Here is a 16,408-nt window from a genome sequence, read left to right as displayed (position 1 = left end):
GGGAGGGGTGAGAGGGCGGCGCGAACTCCCGCTCCCTCACTGCCGGCGCGGCCGCGCGAGCGCCATGGGGCGCCACGCAAGGGCGCAGAGCTCCTACGCGAAGCGCTGCGCGTATCGGCAGCCCACCCCGGCCAACCTTCGCCACGGATCCCCACTGCCGGCAGTCACGACTCCTCCTCAGCGGCACCGGAGGAAATTATTGAAAAATGGCGGGAGATTCCCCTCCTCCCCCAGCCCGGCCAGCGCACACACTAACTTGCTCCCCTGTGGCGCCGATAGCGAATGCTCCAATAGGCGGACAGCTGGTCAGCGCTCACTGCCTATTGGCTCGGAGCAGCTGCCGCTCTGCGTCTGGGTCCCGCCCCGCTGCCCCTGCTGCGTAGTTGGGTTGCAGCGCACTAGAGGGCAGTCTGAAGAGGTGAAAGGTCACGTTATGTAAGCGCTGGCGACAGGCTCACGGGCCACCAGCGGCGGAGTTAAATGTGGGGGACTGCGGGAACCGAAAGGCTGCGAATTAAAGGAGGTCAGGCCAGTGAAGCTCCTACACACATACAGACATTGCGCCATCTGTCACCGACGGCGACATCGACATCCGGGCACCACTGTCCGTGTGGTGCGCCGGAGGGGGGAGGGGGGAGCTCGCAGCCAGGGGCTTTGTCTTTCCACTTGTGCTCCGCCCCCTTCTTAAAGGCGCCGCTCTGGGCCACGCCCGGGAATGCTTGGGTGGGGTTGGGCTTCGAGGAGGTGTTGGCGGGAATCGCTCCTGAGACCTTCCCCAAGTAGAGGTGCTGCCCAAGCACGGCTTGAGCCCCAGCCTTGCTCACCCCAAAGTTAACTTGTGGACGAGAGTGTGGTTGAGATAGTATTCCGTTTGTTCCTAGGCGAGGCTTGTTGGAAAGGGTAACATAGGAGGGTCTTCGGAATGAGAAGTTAAAGGACATCTCAGAATACGTGCATTCATCCATCAGATGTGTTCACCATCACCCAACGATGTTCCTGGCGCCGTGCTGTATGCTCTCGGGGGGAAAAAAAAAACAAGAGGAGAGACTGCCCTAAAAATATAACAGACGCAAAAAATCAAGAGTTCTGTGATAAGTGCGCAGCGAGAAAGCGGGCCGACTGCTGGAGGGCGCGGAGCCTGAGCGGCTGCAGCCGGCACCCACAGAGTCCAGAATCTGGACAGAACAACCAGAAACGCGCTGATTAAATCCTCTCATTAAATGGCCTTTCTTAGTTCAAAGATTTTTCAGTGGCCCCAGGGTACACTTCTCAGCCTGTTGTTCAACAGGGATACGTTGCTAGGTCCCTGAATGTGGCCTGCCATTGCCAGACCCTTGTCTCCTTTTCTTCTCATTTCAAGAGAATCTGGGGGCTGGGGATGTGGCTCAGTACTAGAGCCCTCGCCTAGCATGTGTGAGGCACTGGGTTCCATTCTCAGCACCGTATATAAGTAAATTTAATTAAAGGACAGTAACAGCGAAAACCTGGGGGCGGGGGTAGGCGGTAGCTCAGTTGGTAGAGCACTTGCCTGATATGCTTGAAGCCCTCGATTTGATCCCCAGAATTGCAAGAAAGAAAAGTAAAATTTTCCCACCAAATTCTTGGTCAGAGGCCACCTGATCACTAATGAAGACTCCTCTGATCACCTAGGGAGAAGGGAGCCCATTTTCCTTCAGGAGCCATGTCTTTTTTCTTTTTTCAGTGGTCAATGGACTTTTATTTATATGTGGTGCTGAGAATCAAACCCAGGTGATCCTACACTGAGTTATAACCCCAGCCGCGTAGTCATTTCTTTGAAGATGAGTGGGAGAAGTCTTCTCAGAGGATATGGCATGGAATTGCGAAAAGAGAAAAAAATTCTGGAGACAGAGAAATGAGGGCCAAACATTCTAGGCCAAGAGAACAGCAGGCTGAAGACCATGAAAACTTCTGTACATCAGACTGGGTCAGGTGGTCAAGGCATGGGGGCGCAGGCCTGTAATCCCCACAACTGGGAAAGTTGAGGCGGGAGGATCACAAGTTCAACATCAGCCTCAGTAACTTGAAGCCTTAAGAGACCCTGTCTTAAAAAGGGCTGGGGATGTGGTTCAGTGGTTAAGCACCCCTAGGTTCAATCCTGTTAGAAATACTGCAAGCAACCAAACATGCTCAGAAGTGGATGGGTAAGGTGTTTGCTCCTGCTAGAAGGGTGTCTGCAGAAACCTGGCTAGCGAGCCGGTAGGGGTAGGCAGGCCAACCACTTTTATTACTGCCCTTTGCCCTGTTTGGAGGAGCTTGGGTACAATAAACCTGATTAGCTAATTTTAAAATTGGGGGGGGATCAAAGTGAAGGGCTATAATCAAAATGGCTACAATTGGGTCCAATTACGGCTGTATTCTGAAAATGGAGCACTGGACTGTCATTTCTCACAAATCCCCAGTACCAAGGAAAGAAAAGAATCCAATAAGAGTGGCAGAGGAATCGGTCATCCTGGCCACTGTGTTGGTTGAACTGGAGTGACCACTTAGAATGGAATTGCAGTTGGGTGGCAGTGATACTAAGGGCTTAAGTGGAACAAGATTAGTGGAGCTCGATAACAGGACAGACCTCAGCAGGAACAGATACCCAACAGCAGACTTCAAGCAGACAGACTAAAGACTCCACAAACATTAAGAAACAAATGATGGAAATTTTTTTATATTTCAAAAACACATCTAGGCTAGAGGTGTAATCAGTAGTAGAGTACTTGTCTCACAGCAAGAACAAAAAACAAATCTATGACACACAAGAACTGGGCATCTAGGCATCAAAGTCATTTTAGCACTTGGAACTGCTATGGACCGCAGTCCACTCCAGTGCTGGAGAGGCAGGGTTCTACATACGTGGAAGTCAAGGATGAGCTCCAGGCGCTGGACAGCCATCTAGAACACATCTGGAAGCTCTGAGGAAAGTGGTAGTAGAGGGTGAGACTTGCTGAGCAGAACCCATTTGAGTCTCTGCCCTATTAGTTCATTCAAATAGTGGGGGAGAAAACCCATGGAAGCTTGGTGGGTTTTATTTCTACTGATTGCCCCTGGTTGAATTGTGGCTGCAGACCTCAAGAAAGAGGTGGAGGCTGAGACTCAGACTTATTTCTACTGATTACTTCCATCTCTCTCTTGAGTTCTGCAGCCACAGGTCAACCAGGGAATGTCAAATGTACCTGCTTAAATTCTTGAACTATTTCCCCTTCCTACCATCCTGATAGGGTCCCTCCTACATTCTTTTGTCATTACTGTAATAACTGCTCTATTTTTTTATGATACTGGGGATTGAAGCCAGTGATGCTCTACCATCAATTACATCCCTATCCCTTTTTAAATCTTTATTTTGCAATAATAGGGTCTCGCTAAGTTGCCCAGACTGACCTTGAATTTTGGATCCTCCTGCTCAGCCTCTCAGGTGGCTGGGATTACAGGTGTGAGCCACCATGCCAACTCTGATGTCATATGTTCTGCTTTCATATGTTCTAAGTTGCATTAAAATGATGTCTTAGTCGGTAAAATATACATAGTTCTAAAAAGAAACATAAACATAGTTCAAAAACATATCAAATAGTTTTACATGAAGCAGCCCAGAAGCAACCTCCCCTGCCTGCTGTCTGCTCCACCAGACTTCCATTTTTAACTCATTAAGCTGTTTCCTCTGGTATTTACCTCCACATTTCCTTTTTGTTTTGTTTGGTTTGGTTTGGTTTGGTTTGTACTGGGGATTGAACCCAGGGGCATTTTACTACTGAGCTACATCCCCAGCCCTTCTTATTTTTTAAGACAGGGTCTCACTAAGTTGCTGAGGCTGGCCTTGAACTTGTGATCCTTCTATCTCAGCCTCCCAAATGGCTGGAATTACAAGTGTGGGCCACCATGCCCAACCTTACCTCCACATTTCTAAATAACAAATATTTTGCTATTTTATGCACTTGTTTCACAGCACTGGGGAGTGGGTAGAGAACCAAGCATGTAGCCTATGACTGGGTTATATACATGCCCAGCCCAGTTTCCAGTTTCAAATATTGTTGAATTTTTTCCATGGAAGATGAAGACTTAGTCCTCTGTTAAACAAAAATTGTGGGAGGCCGTTATTTTACACTGAATTTCTTCACCAGACTCCAACAGATCAGACCAAGCCAGAATGGAGTCTCCTCATTTCCAAATTTTAAAACAGATAAGTCCCAATTTGACCAGTTTTTCCTGGAAACATCATATTTCAATCCACCTGAGTCAAAGTAAAAAGGAAGTCCCTTGTGCTTTAACCCTCACAAAGAAGTAACCTGATGTTAATCAATCAGCTTTTTTTTCCCCCTATAATCGTTTTCTTGTACCTATCTTATAAAATCAGTGTTCTGCTTTTGCCCAACGGAGACTCTTTTTTCTGTTGGTACTGGACATCGAATCCAGGGTGCTTTGCCACTGAACTATATCCCCATCCCTTTTTATTTTTTAAGACAGGGTCTTGCTAAATAGCTGAGGCTGTCCTCAAACTTTTGATCCTCCTGTCTCAGCCTCCCAAGTCACTGAGCCACCCATGCCTGGCTGCTCTTGCCCAATGTGAGCTTTCATTCTATTTTGTAGGATGGAGGCCTTCCTGCTTCATGAATAAATTTGTTATTTTGGTCTTTGCCATCTGTTATATTCTCCCCAACACCACACATGTATACAAACATATCACCGAAATTATATTATGATCAGTTAAACCAATGGGCAGTATATAAACTTATGATTATGTGCAATTCACAGATGATTCACATCATGGACTGATTACATTTTCTTTCTTATTTTGTTTCCTGTATTGCGTCCATCGTTCTCACTGTATTTCACCTTTTTCACTTTCATACTATCACTGCTCTATCCTCAGACTGACAGGACTATACAACTCCTCTCAACAAGTACAGACACAACTGGGCGCAGTGGCACACACCTGTAATCTCAGTGGCTCCAGAGGCTGAGGCAGGAGGAGTGCAAGTCAAAGCCAGCCTCCGCAAAAGTGAGGTGCTAAGCAACTCAGTGAGACCCTGTCTCTAAATAAAATACAAAATAGGGCTAGGGATGGGGCTCAGTGGTTGAGTGCCCCTGAGTTCAATCCCTGGTACTAAAAAAAAAAAAAAAAAGACAAACACACCATGTGAATATCCTTCCAGTTGTTCTCTGGTTCTCATCTCCTCCCTCTCCACAGTATCCCACCACTCCCAATGGTTGGCTCCCTAAGGCCAATGGAGTAAAACCAATCCTGGCCTGATCTGCACAGAGCTCCAAAATCTGTCCTTAGTCTACTTCCTTTTTTTAATTTTTATTTTTTCTTCATTAGCAAAGTCTAGGTTTATTTAGGTTGCTAAATATTCCCTGCTGAAAAGGATGCAGAGCTCCCTGGGAAAATGAATGGGGCTGGCAATGTCCAAAGTGAGTCTTTTAACATCCTGTACCCAAAAGTAAGGAATTGCTCGAATCATGAGGACATGTTCAAAGGGCACAGGAGACGGCATAGAGGGACTCTAATTGGCCAAAGCTGGAACAAGGGAGACACTAAAAAATAAAAAGATTGTGTGTGGTGGTGCACCCAGAAACTCAGGAGGCCACGGGGGAGGACCACAAGTCAAGGCCAGCTTGGGGAACTTACTGAGACCCTGTCTTGAAATAAAAAGGACTGGGGATGTAGCTCAGTGGTAGAGCCCCCTCGGCACAACCCACAGTGCCAGACGCAAATACTGGAGACTGATTTATAAAGGACAGCATGTATTTCCTCACAGCTGTGGAGGCTAGGGAGGCCGAAATGGAGGTGGGCAGCTTTGATTTTCGTTGGCTCAGGCCTGCTCTCTGCTTCCACGGTGGCCACTGGGTGCTGCACTGACCAGAAAGGAGGGCTGTGTCCTCGGTAGCACAGGCAGAATGGTGTGAGGCCTCCTTATAACAGTCTTTGCCTCACTAACCAGGAAGGGACCTTTGTGGCCTCATCACCTCTGAAAAGCTCTGTCCCACTGAACATGTGCCTGTGCCCTTTCCAGCCTTCAGTTGCTGTCCATCTTCAGTGCTCCCCACATTCAGTGCACTGTTAGGCAGGCTCAGGTCATTGAAATGTGCATTAAGGACAGGGCCTACCACTGCCCAGAGGGAACTGACACGTTGTTCATGAAGAACTTGTGGCTCAGCCCTTGACTTTGTCTTCTTTCTTCTCATCTTCCCAATTCTTATCAATTTCAAGATGGTGGTGGAGGCCACTAGCCTGAATTTCAATGATAAAAGTGGAAGTCAGTGAAAGAGAAGGGTTTCCATAGTATCTTTTCCATCGTCCTACATGTTCCTTTGTAGGCTCTCTCTACTTTGGAATCTAGAACGCTGTGTCTGTTGTGGTCCCACACAGAGGGACTGGCCCCTGATGGATGGAATTCCTGACTTCCTACTTTCCCAGCTCTAGCATCAGGACATGCAGTCTCCATGAATGTCAGCTGCTAACTCCCCTTGCTATTTTTCACTCCTGCTTATCCTTGTCTGACATTTTACTTCCTGTTTTTCATTTGTAGAAACTGTATGGGTTCCTTGGCCAGGCATGGTAGCACACACATGTAATCCCAGGAGGCTGAAGCAGGAGGATCACAAGTTCAAAGCCAGCCTGAGCAACTGTGAGGCGCTAAGCAACTCAGTGAGACCCTGTCTCTAAATAAAAAATACAAAATAAGGCTGGAGATGTAACTCAGTGGTCAAGTGCCCTTGAGTTCAATCCTCAGTACCCATTCCCCATACAAAAAAGAAATTGTATAGGTTCCTTCTCAAATCTGCCTGGTCATTTTTTAGTCTCTTATTCATTGTACTTTCAATACTTTCCTTTGTTTAAACACACGAAGGCCATCTTGGGCTGAAGACAGAGCTCAGTGGTAGAGTGCTTGTCAAACATGCGTACAGCCCTGGGTTCATCCCCAATACACACACACACACACACACACACACACACACACACCACCTTATTTCAGGTACCACACACAAGAGTTTCAGGATCTGACACTCTTTCGACAACCTAATAGTGTTAACATTTTTAGAAGAGCTCGCACTCTCTCCTTCTCTCCCCCTCCCTCCCCTTGCTTTTGCTTTGCTGGGTTCTCTTTTCTCCTCCTCCTCATCACTTATGGTGGGAGACTATGTGGTGGGGACTGACAATGCATTTATACAACCTTGTCCCTCTCCTTTTTCTTTGTAGTGGGGATTGAGCCCAGGGGTGCCTGACCACTGAGTCACATCCCCAGCCCTCTTCATGTTTTGAGACAGGGTGTCCCTAACTTGCAGTCCTCCTGCCTCGGCCTCCTGTGTTGCTGGGATCACAGCCACATCCCCAGGATGCTAGGCTCTCCTTCCTTCTCCAAACGATGGTGGCACAACATGATATGCGATGGGGTTGAAAACTGAACATTTTTCTCCTGGACGGCTTTCAAACCTGCAGTAGGACACATCCATCCATCCATCTGTCCCACACTGGAGGGCTCTAAATAATCTTTAAGGAAAAGACAGGAGGACTTAGTCTCGGTCTTGATTCCCATAGGATCAAACCTCTCTTTCTTCTACTATGCCTCTTTTCTTCTGGGAAATGAAAACCCAAAATTTAAATAAATAAATAATTAAAAAAAAAAAAAAACTTTTAAAGATAATAGGCAGTAGAACTCTGCGTTCTGGTTTCATCATGATACCTGGAGCCCCTATGAGAAATGAGAGGAACTGCTTCAGACAATACTCAAATTCTTGGAACATGGAGAATGTAGAATTCTTTCCAACCATGACTCTCTGGTTTTCCTTTGGAATCAGAACAAGAAAGAACTCATGGTCAGAGGGCAGATTTGTGGTTGCCCAGGGCTGGAGGGAGGGGAAAAATGGAGTGCTTATTATTGGTTAGGAGGTCTCTGGGGTAATGACAAACTTCTGGGCTGGACAGTGACGGTGGCCGCACAGCATCAAGGATATAGTTAGCACCGTTGGACTGCACGCGCTGGGAGAGCTGAAAATGGGCTGGAGACAACGGAGCCCAGCGTGAGCACAGCTCGCTCATGCGGGACACACACAGAGTACATGTCACTGGGCATGGTGGCACATGCCTATGATCCCAGCTACCTGGGAGGCTGAGGCAGGATAGCAAGTTAAAGGCCAGCCCTGGTAATTCAGCAAGACCCTGTCTCAAAATAAAAGAGCTGGCAATGTGGCTCAGAGGCAAAATGCTCCAGATTAAATCCCAGTTTACGTCTCTTTGTGTCCCTCCCTCTTGAGCATGTGTGTGCCTCTTTGTGTATTTTACCAGAATTCTTTTGGTACCAGGGATGATTGAACCCAGGGATGCTTAACCACTGAGCCACATCCCCAGTCCTTTTTTTGGAGACAGGGTCTCACTAAGTAACTTAGGGCCTTGTGAGTTGCCGAGGCTGGCTTTGAACCTATGATCTTCCTCCTTAGCCTCCCAAATCACTGGGATTACAGGTGTGCACCACTGTGCATAGCTATCTTACAAATAAAAAAGTAAAATAACAAACTCACAAATCCCTCCTACGTACATGTGGCTGTGGAAAACACGCCCACTATAGTTGTATTCCCTGTGCACAGGGAAAAAGGTACAATTCCCACTCCATGCCAACTCTGACGATTCTCTCAGAAAGTGCACCCTGGAAGCAAGACACCAACAGGGCTAGCCCAGCACCTGACCACCATGCTACCAGCCCTGCCCCCACCACCTACAAGAACAAGTACAGATTCAAACAAGACGTATTTCAAATAGTTTAATTTTAAAAATATTCTATTCAGTGCTAAAATATGTCTTCACTTGCTGTTGTCCATTTTCATTTTCTTAAACTTTTTTGAAACAAAAAATAAAATCACAAAGTTCAATTAAACATGCAGATTTCAAAGAAAAAGGGACTTCCTAGAAAGTGTGAGCTGAAGTACTGTGGAGGTGGGTACTGCTGTCAGACCTCAGATCCCTGCTAGGTAAAGTGTGGCAGGAGGCAGGGGAAGCTGGAACGAAATGAACAGGTACAGAGAAAGCTGTGTGCATGTGTGCGTTGGTGTGCGCGCGTGCGCGTGTGTGTGTGTGTGTTGGGGGAAGAGGGCAGTTCCAGAGGGGCACAGGACTGTCAGCAGCTAGAGAGCCCAGGAGAGGCAGGAAATGTATATGGACTTTCTGCCCTTCCTTCCTGCCCTCCCGTGTCTCTACCCAGTCCTTCTCCAACAGCAGCCTACAGGGCCCTAGCCCTGTGGGAAAGTCCATGAATCTACAGTCTCCATTCAAGTTCAAGTAACTTAGGCACTCTCCTCTCCAGAGGGTACCTTCCACATCTCTTTCTCTTCAAAGAAGCGCAGCAGCTCAGTCCAGAGGTTCTGGAGCAGAGAATGCTTCCTGATGGTGACAGATGAACCTTGGGATGGCTGATGCTCCAGCTTACTTGGGGTGCAAAACGACATGAGTGCTCCCCTTCTCAGAGCAAACAGACATAGGTGCCAGGGACGGGAAGATGATGCTCCAACCCCAAGTCCAGCCCAGAAGGCTCCCAAGTGCAGACTCTGGACCCCGGTGCTTGCCCTTACCCCAGCAACACGGCATGGCCAGAACCAGAATGCAATAAATAGAGGCAGGGGCCAGGAGGCGAGGGCTCTGGGACAGTGCTAGCTTTCGGATGCTGTCTGCGGCACTGGGGGTTGGTCCACACAGAAGCGTTTCAGGGGCGGGGCACCTGAGTCTTCCTCTTCCTCTGCAATCTAGGAGCAGCAAGAATACCAAGTGACAGGGCCATCCCTCTCATCAAACCTGCCCATAAACCTGCATTACAACCCCAACACTCACCTTGACCTCCTGGCAGACGACTCGCCTCTTGCCCTGCCTTACTACTGGAGACACCAGCTCCCTGGCTGCCTCTGCCCCTTCCATAGCATGTGCCAAGCTAGCAACCCAGCCGCTGGTCGGCTGTCTTTATTTTTTCCCTTAGAAATATGAAAAGCCAAAGGGACACTTCACCTGTGTCTCTAGTGGGACTGGCTCTTCCTTTGTGAGGGTGGGAGGTTCATCAGCAACTTCGGAGGCAGGCAGGGAGGGCTCTGAAAGAACAGCAAGGTCAGCCCGAGGGCAGCAGAGCTCAAGGGGGCATCTCAGCCTCAAGCTGGCAGGGGATTTCCTATGATATAGGTATAGAGGGGGGAAGAACACCAGCCAGAAAGCAAATGTGCAAGGTCTCACTGGGCCAGGTCTGGGGGGAGGGGGCAGCCACTGAGGGTAGTAAAGTATGGCTATGTCACAGAGGGCCACCACCAGTGCTGGCTGGGGAGACTGGTCCCTCCTTGGACACCTGCAACACACACAGTAGCTCATCCTGCCACTCCCCAGCTGCAACGTCACAATCCTAACTCAGCCTCCTGGTCTTATGAGAGCTGCCTTGGGGTCAGACAGAAGGTACAAGGCAGGAGGAAGTACAGTTGAGTCTTAGCTGCACTTGGCACTTTCCAGAGGGAGAAACTCCATTCTGAGGCCTGATGTTAAGGGGTCACAGAACAGAAGAAGCTGATGGGGGCCAAAGACATGCACAGGTGCTTGCATCTTGTTAGCAGGACACAGGGCAAAGAGCAGAAACTCTGACATTGGAAGGACCTAAACCTACATCCAGATCCTCCAGTTACTAGCTCTGTGCTCCTGGACACAGATTTAACCTTTCTAAGTCTCCACCTTCCTCAACTGTGAAATGGAGACAGTAGCTGCTATCTTGTAAGGTTTTTGAGAGGATCATGCCAGGAATCAAATGCCAAAAGCTCATTACACAGAGCCCAGCATGCAACTGTACTTCCTATTCTCTTCAGTTTGTGAAGGGATAAAATACAGTCATTCCTGAGTGGTTACCAAATAGCTGGATGCTGCCAGGCTCTGAGGTTCACACTCTGTTTTTTTTTTTTTTGTACCAGGGATTGAACTCAGGGGCACTCAACCACTGAGCCACATCCCCAGCCCTATTTTTTTTTTTTTTTCCTCCCAACAGTACCAGGCATTGAAATTTTCAATCCTCCTGCCTCAGTCTCTTGAGTGGCTGGATTACAGGTGTGCACCCTGCACTGGGTTTCTTTAACCTCTAATCCAAAGAAGAGAAACGTCAAGTCCAGAGGTAAAGACCCTCCCTGATGCTTATCCTGGGTCACCCCAACTCACCCTCGAGGATCTCCTGGCCCAGAGTAGGGGGCTGGGAGTCATCAGTGCGGAAGTCGGAGGTGTGTGCTGGACTCAGGGACTCACTCTGCTGGGGACTTGGGCTCGAGCTAGTGCTGCTGTCCACCTTGAGCTGACAGACGTCAGACACAGAACTCTGGTTGCTGTTTTCATCTGAAAATCAAACAGCAAAGGCAACAACTGGGGTGGGCATTTTCCTCAAGAGGAGCTCAGTTCAGAGCTTAGGACCTGGCATCTCCATGAGCAGCCACGGACACCATGGATACAATGAGCACTGCTGAAGACACCCCCTGAAAAGGTGGACCCACGTGGGTTTCTATGCACAGCAAATTATCTGCCGTCTAAGTTGATTAACGTATTTTCTGTTTCATAACCTATTATCATAAGCATCAGATGCAGCACAAACCTTTTAACTTCAAGAAGGATTTACACTTTGGGAAGGTCAAGTTATGCTCATTTAATGGCTGGCTTCCTTACTGATACCACTTACAACTTGGACCTGGCGTTTTCTCACTGACAAAGAACAAAGGGCAGAGCTGCACCAGTGGTCAGTGCTTCCCAATTTTTCACACTACACAGAAAATGATACGATCTGGCACTCTTGGGTGGCATCTGGAGGTGGTCACTCAGGTCCTTCAGCTACCTGGTTGCCCCAGGGATGAGGAGCCACTACCAGGGAGCTTTGTTTGAACACTGTGAACCACCATCTAATTTAAAACCCTGGGTGTCCACAGCTCCCCTCCCTGCCCCTCCTGCAGCCAGTCACCAAACCAGATGTCATCTCCTCTCAGAGGTCACCTGTGCTTGCTCCTTCCTTTTCTGCTGCTCTTTTCAGGGCTCAATATCTCTGGCATGGCTTTCTGTGACAGCCACCTACCTGTCCTGCCGTTGGTCTCACACATTCACACCACTGTCTGCATGATCTTTCCAAACCCTTGGATGGGTCCCAGCTGCCTGAAGAATGATTTCACGCTCCACTGCTCCACTGCTTCTTAGGGCAGATGTAAGACAGTCCTATCCCAACCTCCAAAGTCCTTTCTGCTCTCTGGCCTTGATGCCTGTTCTTCCTCCACTCCCACCCTTGGCTCCACCTAGCTACTGCTGACCGAAGAACGGTTCCGCTCATGGCACCTGTGTCAGGTGCTGTGTGTGCCGTGCCTTCCGCTCCCTGGCTCCCTGGGGGGAAATCCCAACCCTCTTTCGATGCTGCTGTTGGTCCCTGTGCACCCTGCAGCCCACAGAGATGGCCAGACTAAGGAATGGAACCCCTGTGTCTCCCAAGGCTTTACAGTTACTGAACTCCACCCAGAGCTGGAGGCCCCTTGCCTGCATTCTCCTCCTTGTTTACTCTGACTTTGGTCAGGTGAGGGAGGGTGGGAGGGGAAACTGCAGGCTGGGCTGGTGCCAGGTCTAGTTTTGAAGGCAAAGTCCTAAGCCCACCCTTGTCTTCATACCTATAGAGACCGCTATGTCTCACGCTAAAACAGAAGTGATGTTTCTCATAAAAAGACTGAAGCTCTGTCCCCATGAGAGTCAACAGGCTCTCTTCTCTGAGCATCAGTTTCCATAAATAGGGATGATAACAACTGTCTGGTCTAGATCACAGGCTGATAGAAGGATAAAAGATGAGAAACTGAAGTGAAAGGGTTCTGTCAACAATGACTGCCCCGTAGGTGTCAAGGGATGAGAAGGTGAGGACATGGCTGCAGGTCAGCCCAGGCAGGGCTGGCTTTGGTGATCTATGCTAAGGCACCACAGTAAAACACACGCCCTGGGGCTGGGGATGTAGCTCCCAAAAAGTAAAAAAAAAAAAAAAGAGAAAGAAAATTCTAGTTCTTTAAAAAATAAAATAAAATACACTGACTCAGAAAAACAGGCCCTGATAGGAGTCTGTCAGCTACTAGTCATCCTGTAGCTTTAGACCCCTAACCTTGGCTCTCATGTGCCAGCTGCCCACCTCTGCCCTGCAGGGCTAGGTGTGATCTCAAGGAAGACCCAGGCAAACCCCAGCACTGCTCTTCTCAGAGCTCCTCCTCTTACTCCTGTGAGCTCACCTCCGTTCTCTATTTCCTGCAAAGAAGACACACAGAGGCAACTCACCTTGGAACTCGAGGAGGAGAGAGGAGTTGGCTGAGGCATCAGAGGGAAAACCATTAGGTTCCCGAGCTGTTGAACTGTTCGACTTTGACTTTTCTTTCTACAAAAGAAAAAAAGAAAAATATAAAGGAGCTAAACCAGAGACCTGTGGAGAGGACAAAGGTGCTATCTGGGAGTCCCCAGAGGTCAGGATTAGGACTGAAGAGGAATAACCGGGTGGGCGAGAACCAAGGAGGCTGGGATAACGGAAGCCAGGGCAAGGCCTCTCCTGGAGCCTCAGCATCTCCATCTGTGAGGCGAGCCTTCTAGCATGAGTAAGCTGAACGAAAATGAGAGGCAGACACTTCTTCCTCTCCTGGAGCTCCCTATGGTTCTCTTCTCCTGCCCTGATCAAGATGCTCCACCCAGCCCAGTGTGGTGACACACACCTGTAATCCCAGCAACTCAGGAGGCTGAGGCAGGAGGATGGCGAGTTCAAAGCCAGCCTCAGCAACTTAGCGAGGCCCTAAACAACCCAGAGAGGCCCTGTCTCTAAATAAAGAATACAAAAGAGCTGGAGATGTAGCTCAGTGGTAAAGCACCTCTGGGCCCAATCTCCAGTACCAAAAAAACAAAAAAGCTGCTTCACCCAACCCTTCCTGGTGTGATGGGTGAGAAACACAAAACAGTCCTTTGAATAGATTCCTGTTTTAGTAGCACAGAAGGAAAAAAGGTGAGAGGAGAATGGACCTCTGGAAGCACAAGAGGGGTCACTATATATGCAACACAGGCAGCACAGGACAGGGGTCCCTGCTGGCTCTGTTGCTAACTGATCATCCTCGTCTATTCAACATGATCACCCCAGCCTGCCTTTATATTTCCTTCAAGCAGTCTAGGTAAGTGCTAGCATAGGAGAAAAAGCCGAGGGTGAACAAACTAATCAATCTAAGCATTTGCAAGTGAAAGCATTTTTTTTAATACTTTGTTTTAGTTGTAGCTGGATACAATATCTTTATTTTTATTTTTATGTGTTGCTGAGGATCAAACCAAGTGCCCCGCATGTGCTGGGCAAGTGCTCTACCGCTGAGCCACAACCCCAGCCCCTGCAAGTGAAAGCATTCTAAAAGCCCAAAGCTTAAATCTGGGTAAGTCTCAAGTTTACCAGTTCGCACCTTTTTGGAGGCTGGAAGAGTACTGAAGATTGAATCCGGGGATACTTTACCACTGAGCTACATCCCAGTCCTTTTTATTTTATTTTGAGACAGGATCTCACAAAGTTGTTGAGGCTGGTCTCATACTTGCAATCCTTCTGCCTCAGCCTCCAGAGTTGCTGGGTTTACAGGTGTGCACCCAGCTTGTTTTACATTTTTTTTTAATTTAAATATTGATTTTTTAGTTATAGGTAGACACAATATATTTTATTTTATTTTTATGTGGTGCTGAGGACCGAACCCAGGGCCTCACACATGCTCTACCTCTGAGCCACAACCCCAGCCCTGGTTTTACATTTTTTAAATCAAATTTTTCATTTATATTTTGATCTTTGGTGCTGGGGATTAAACCCAGGGCCTCAAGCATACTTGGCAAGTACACTATAAATGAGTTACAAACCCAGCACTTTTTATCTGATTTTGAGACAGGGTCTCACTAAATTGCCCAAGCTGGCTTTGAATTTGTGACCCTCCTGACTCTCAAGCCTCCCAAATCAATGGGATTACAGGTGTGTATCCCACATTATATCGCTCCACTTTCTAAAAGGATAAGGCAGGCTTGGAGTGTAGAACCCTTATCTAGCTCGGAGGCCCTGGGTTCAATCCCCAGCACCATAAAATAAACAAACAAAAAATAGGAGCATGTGGGGACATACTGGTACACTAGCACCCACAGCAACATTTGGCTTTACCATAGTTTTTTTGTTCTTTCATTTATCTTTATTTTAATGATTCTGTGTTCACATACAGTATGTATTCACTCCATTAAATCATGAAAATAGAGAAAAATCACCTCCATGATTAGAGACAACCCATACGTTTGTATGAAAAAGGAGCACAATATAGAATTAGAACAGGCTTATCTTCCCCCACTCACTATACATTTCCCTAGGTCACTAAATAACCTTTTATAATATCTTCTTAACAATTATAAGGCTTTACAAGATTCAGTGCAGAATAACTTACTTAGTTTTCTACAATATGATCTTTAGTTTGCTGGAGATTTTTAAATGTTATAAATAATGCAACTTGCAATGCTATAGAAGTAACTGTGAAGCTGGGCACAGCGTTGCACACCTGTAATCCCAGCTAATTGAGAGGCTGAGGCAGGACTACAGGTTCAAGGCCAGCCTCAGCAACTTGAGATCCTATCTCAAAGATTAAAAAAAAAAAAAAAGATGGGGATATAGCTGGAGATATAGCTCAGCAGTGGTAGAGTCTTCCTGGGTTCAATTCCCAGTACCACAAAAAGAAAAAAATGACCACGAACACTTCATGATTAGCTCCCAAAGATAATTTCCTAGAGATAAAATTTATGGATCAGGGCTGGGGACATGGCTCAAGCGGTAGCACGCTCGCCTGGCATGCGTGTGGCCCGGGTTCGATCCTCAGCACCACATACAAACAAAGATGTTGTGTCTGCCGAAAACTGAAAAATAAATACATAAACTGAAAATGAAAGGTTGGGAAAAATCATATCACTCATATGGACCTCGGAAACAAGCAGGAGTGTCCATACTCATATCAAATAAAATAGACTTCAAGCCAAAGTTAATCAAAAGGGATAAAGAAGGACACTACATACTGCTCAAGGGAACCATACACCAACAAGACATAACAATCATAAATATATATGCCCCAAACAATGGTGCAGCTATGTTCATCAAACAAACTCTTCTCAAGTTCAAGAGTCAAATAGACCACAATACAATAATTATGGGAGACTTCAACACATCTCTCTCACCTCTGGACAGATCTTCCAAACAAAAGTTGAAAAAAGAAACTATAGAACTCAATAATACAATTAATAACCTAGACTTAATTGACATATATAGAATATATCACCCAACATCAAGCAGTTACACTTTTTTCTCAGCAGCACATGGATCCTTCTCAAAAATAGACCATATATTATGTCACAGGGCAACTCTTA

At 47.3% G+C, this 16,408-nt stretch overlaps 1 protein-coding gene across 2 annotated transcripts in view; it reads right to left on the bottom strand.

Moving 5' to 3' along the window:
- Nucleotides 1–2,661: 2,661 nt before the first annotated feature.
- Nucleotides 2,662–16,408, bottom strand: part of Bcl7b (BAF chromatin remodeling complex subunit BCL7B) — a 26,847-nt gene continuing 13,100 nt past the window's right edge. Inside the window, exons 3-7 of one of the 2 annotated variants that reach the window (XR_007342750.1) lie at nt 13,289–13,385; nt 11,171–11,341; nt 9,995–10,074; nt 3,388–3,535; nt 2,662–2,921 (exon numbers count right to left, since the gene is read on the bottom strand). Coding sequence is in view for 1 of the 2 variants with exons in the window: in XM_015491431.2 (XP_015346917.1) it covers nt 9,646–9,738; nt 9,995–10,074; nt 11,171–11,341; nt 13,289–13,385 (441 nt within the window). In the remaining variant the exon portion in view is untranslated. Of the gene's footprint in view, nt 2,922–3,387; nt 3,536–8,747; nt 9,739–9,994; nt 10,075–11,170; nt 11,342–13,288; nt 13,386–16,408 lie in introns of those variants that run through there. The other variant, XM_015491431.2, reaches the window with a different exon arrangement.

This window comes from Marmota marmota, unplaced genomic scaffold, assembly GCF_001458135.2.
Source record: "Marmota marmota marmota unplaced genomic scaffold, marMar, whole genome shotgun sequence".
Taxonomy (NCBI): domain Eukaryota; kingdom Metazoa; phylum Chordata; class Mammalia; order Rodentia; family Sciuridae; genus Marmota; species Marmota marmota.
The sequence above is the reverse complement of the archived record's forward strand: the minus strand, read 5'-3'. Positions and strand labels throughout refer to the sequence as shown.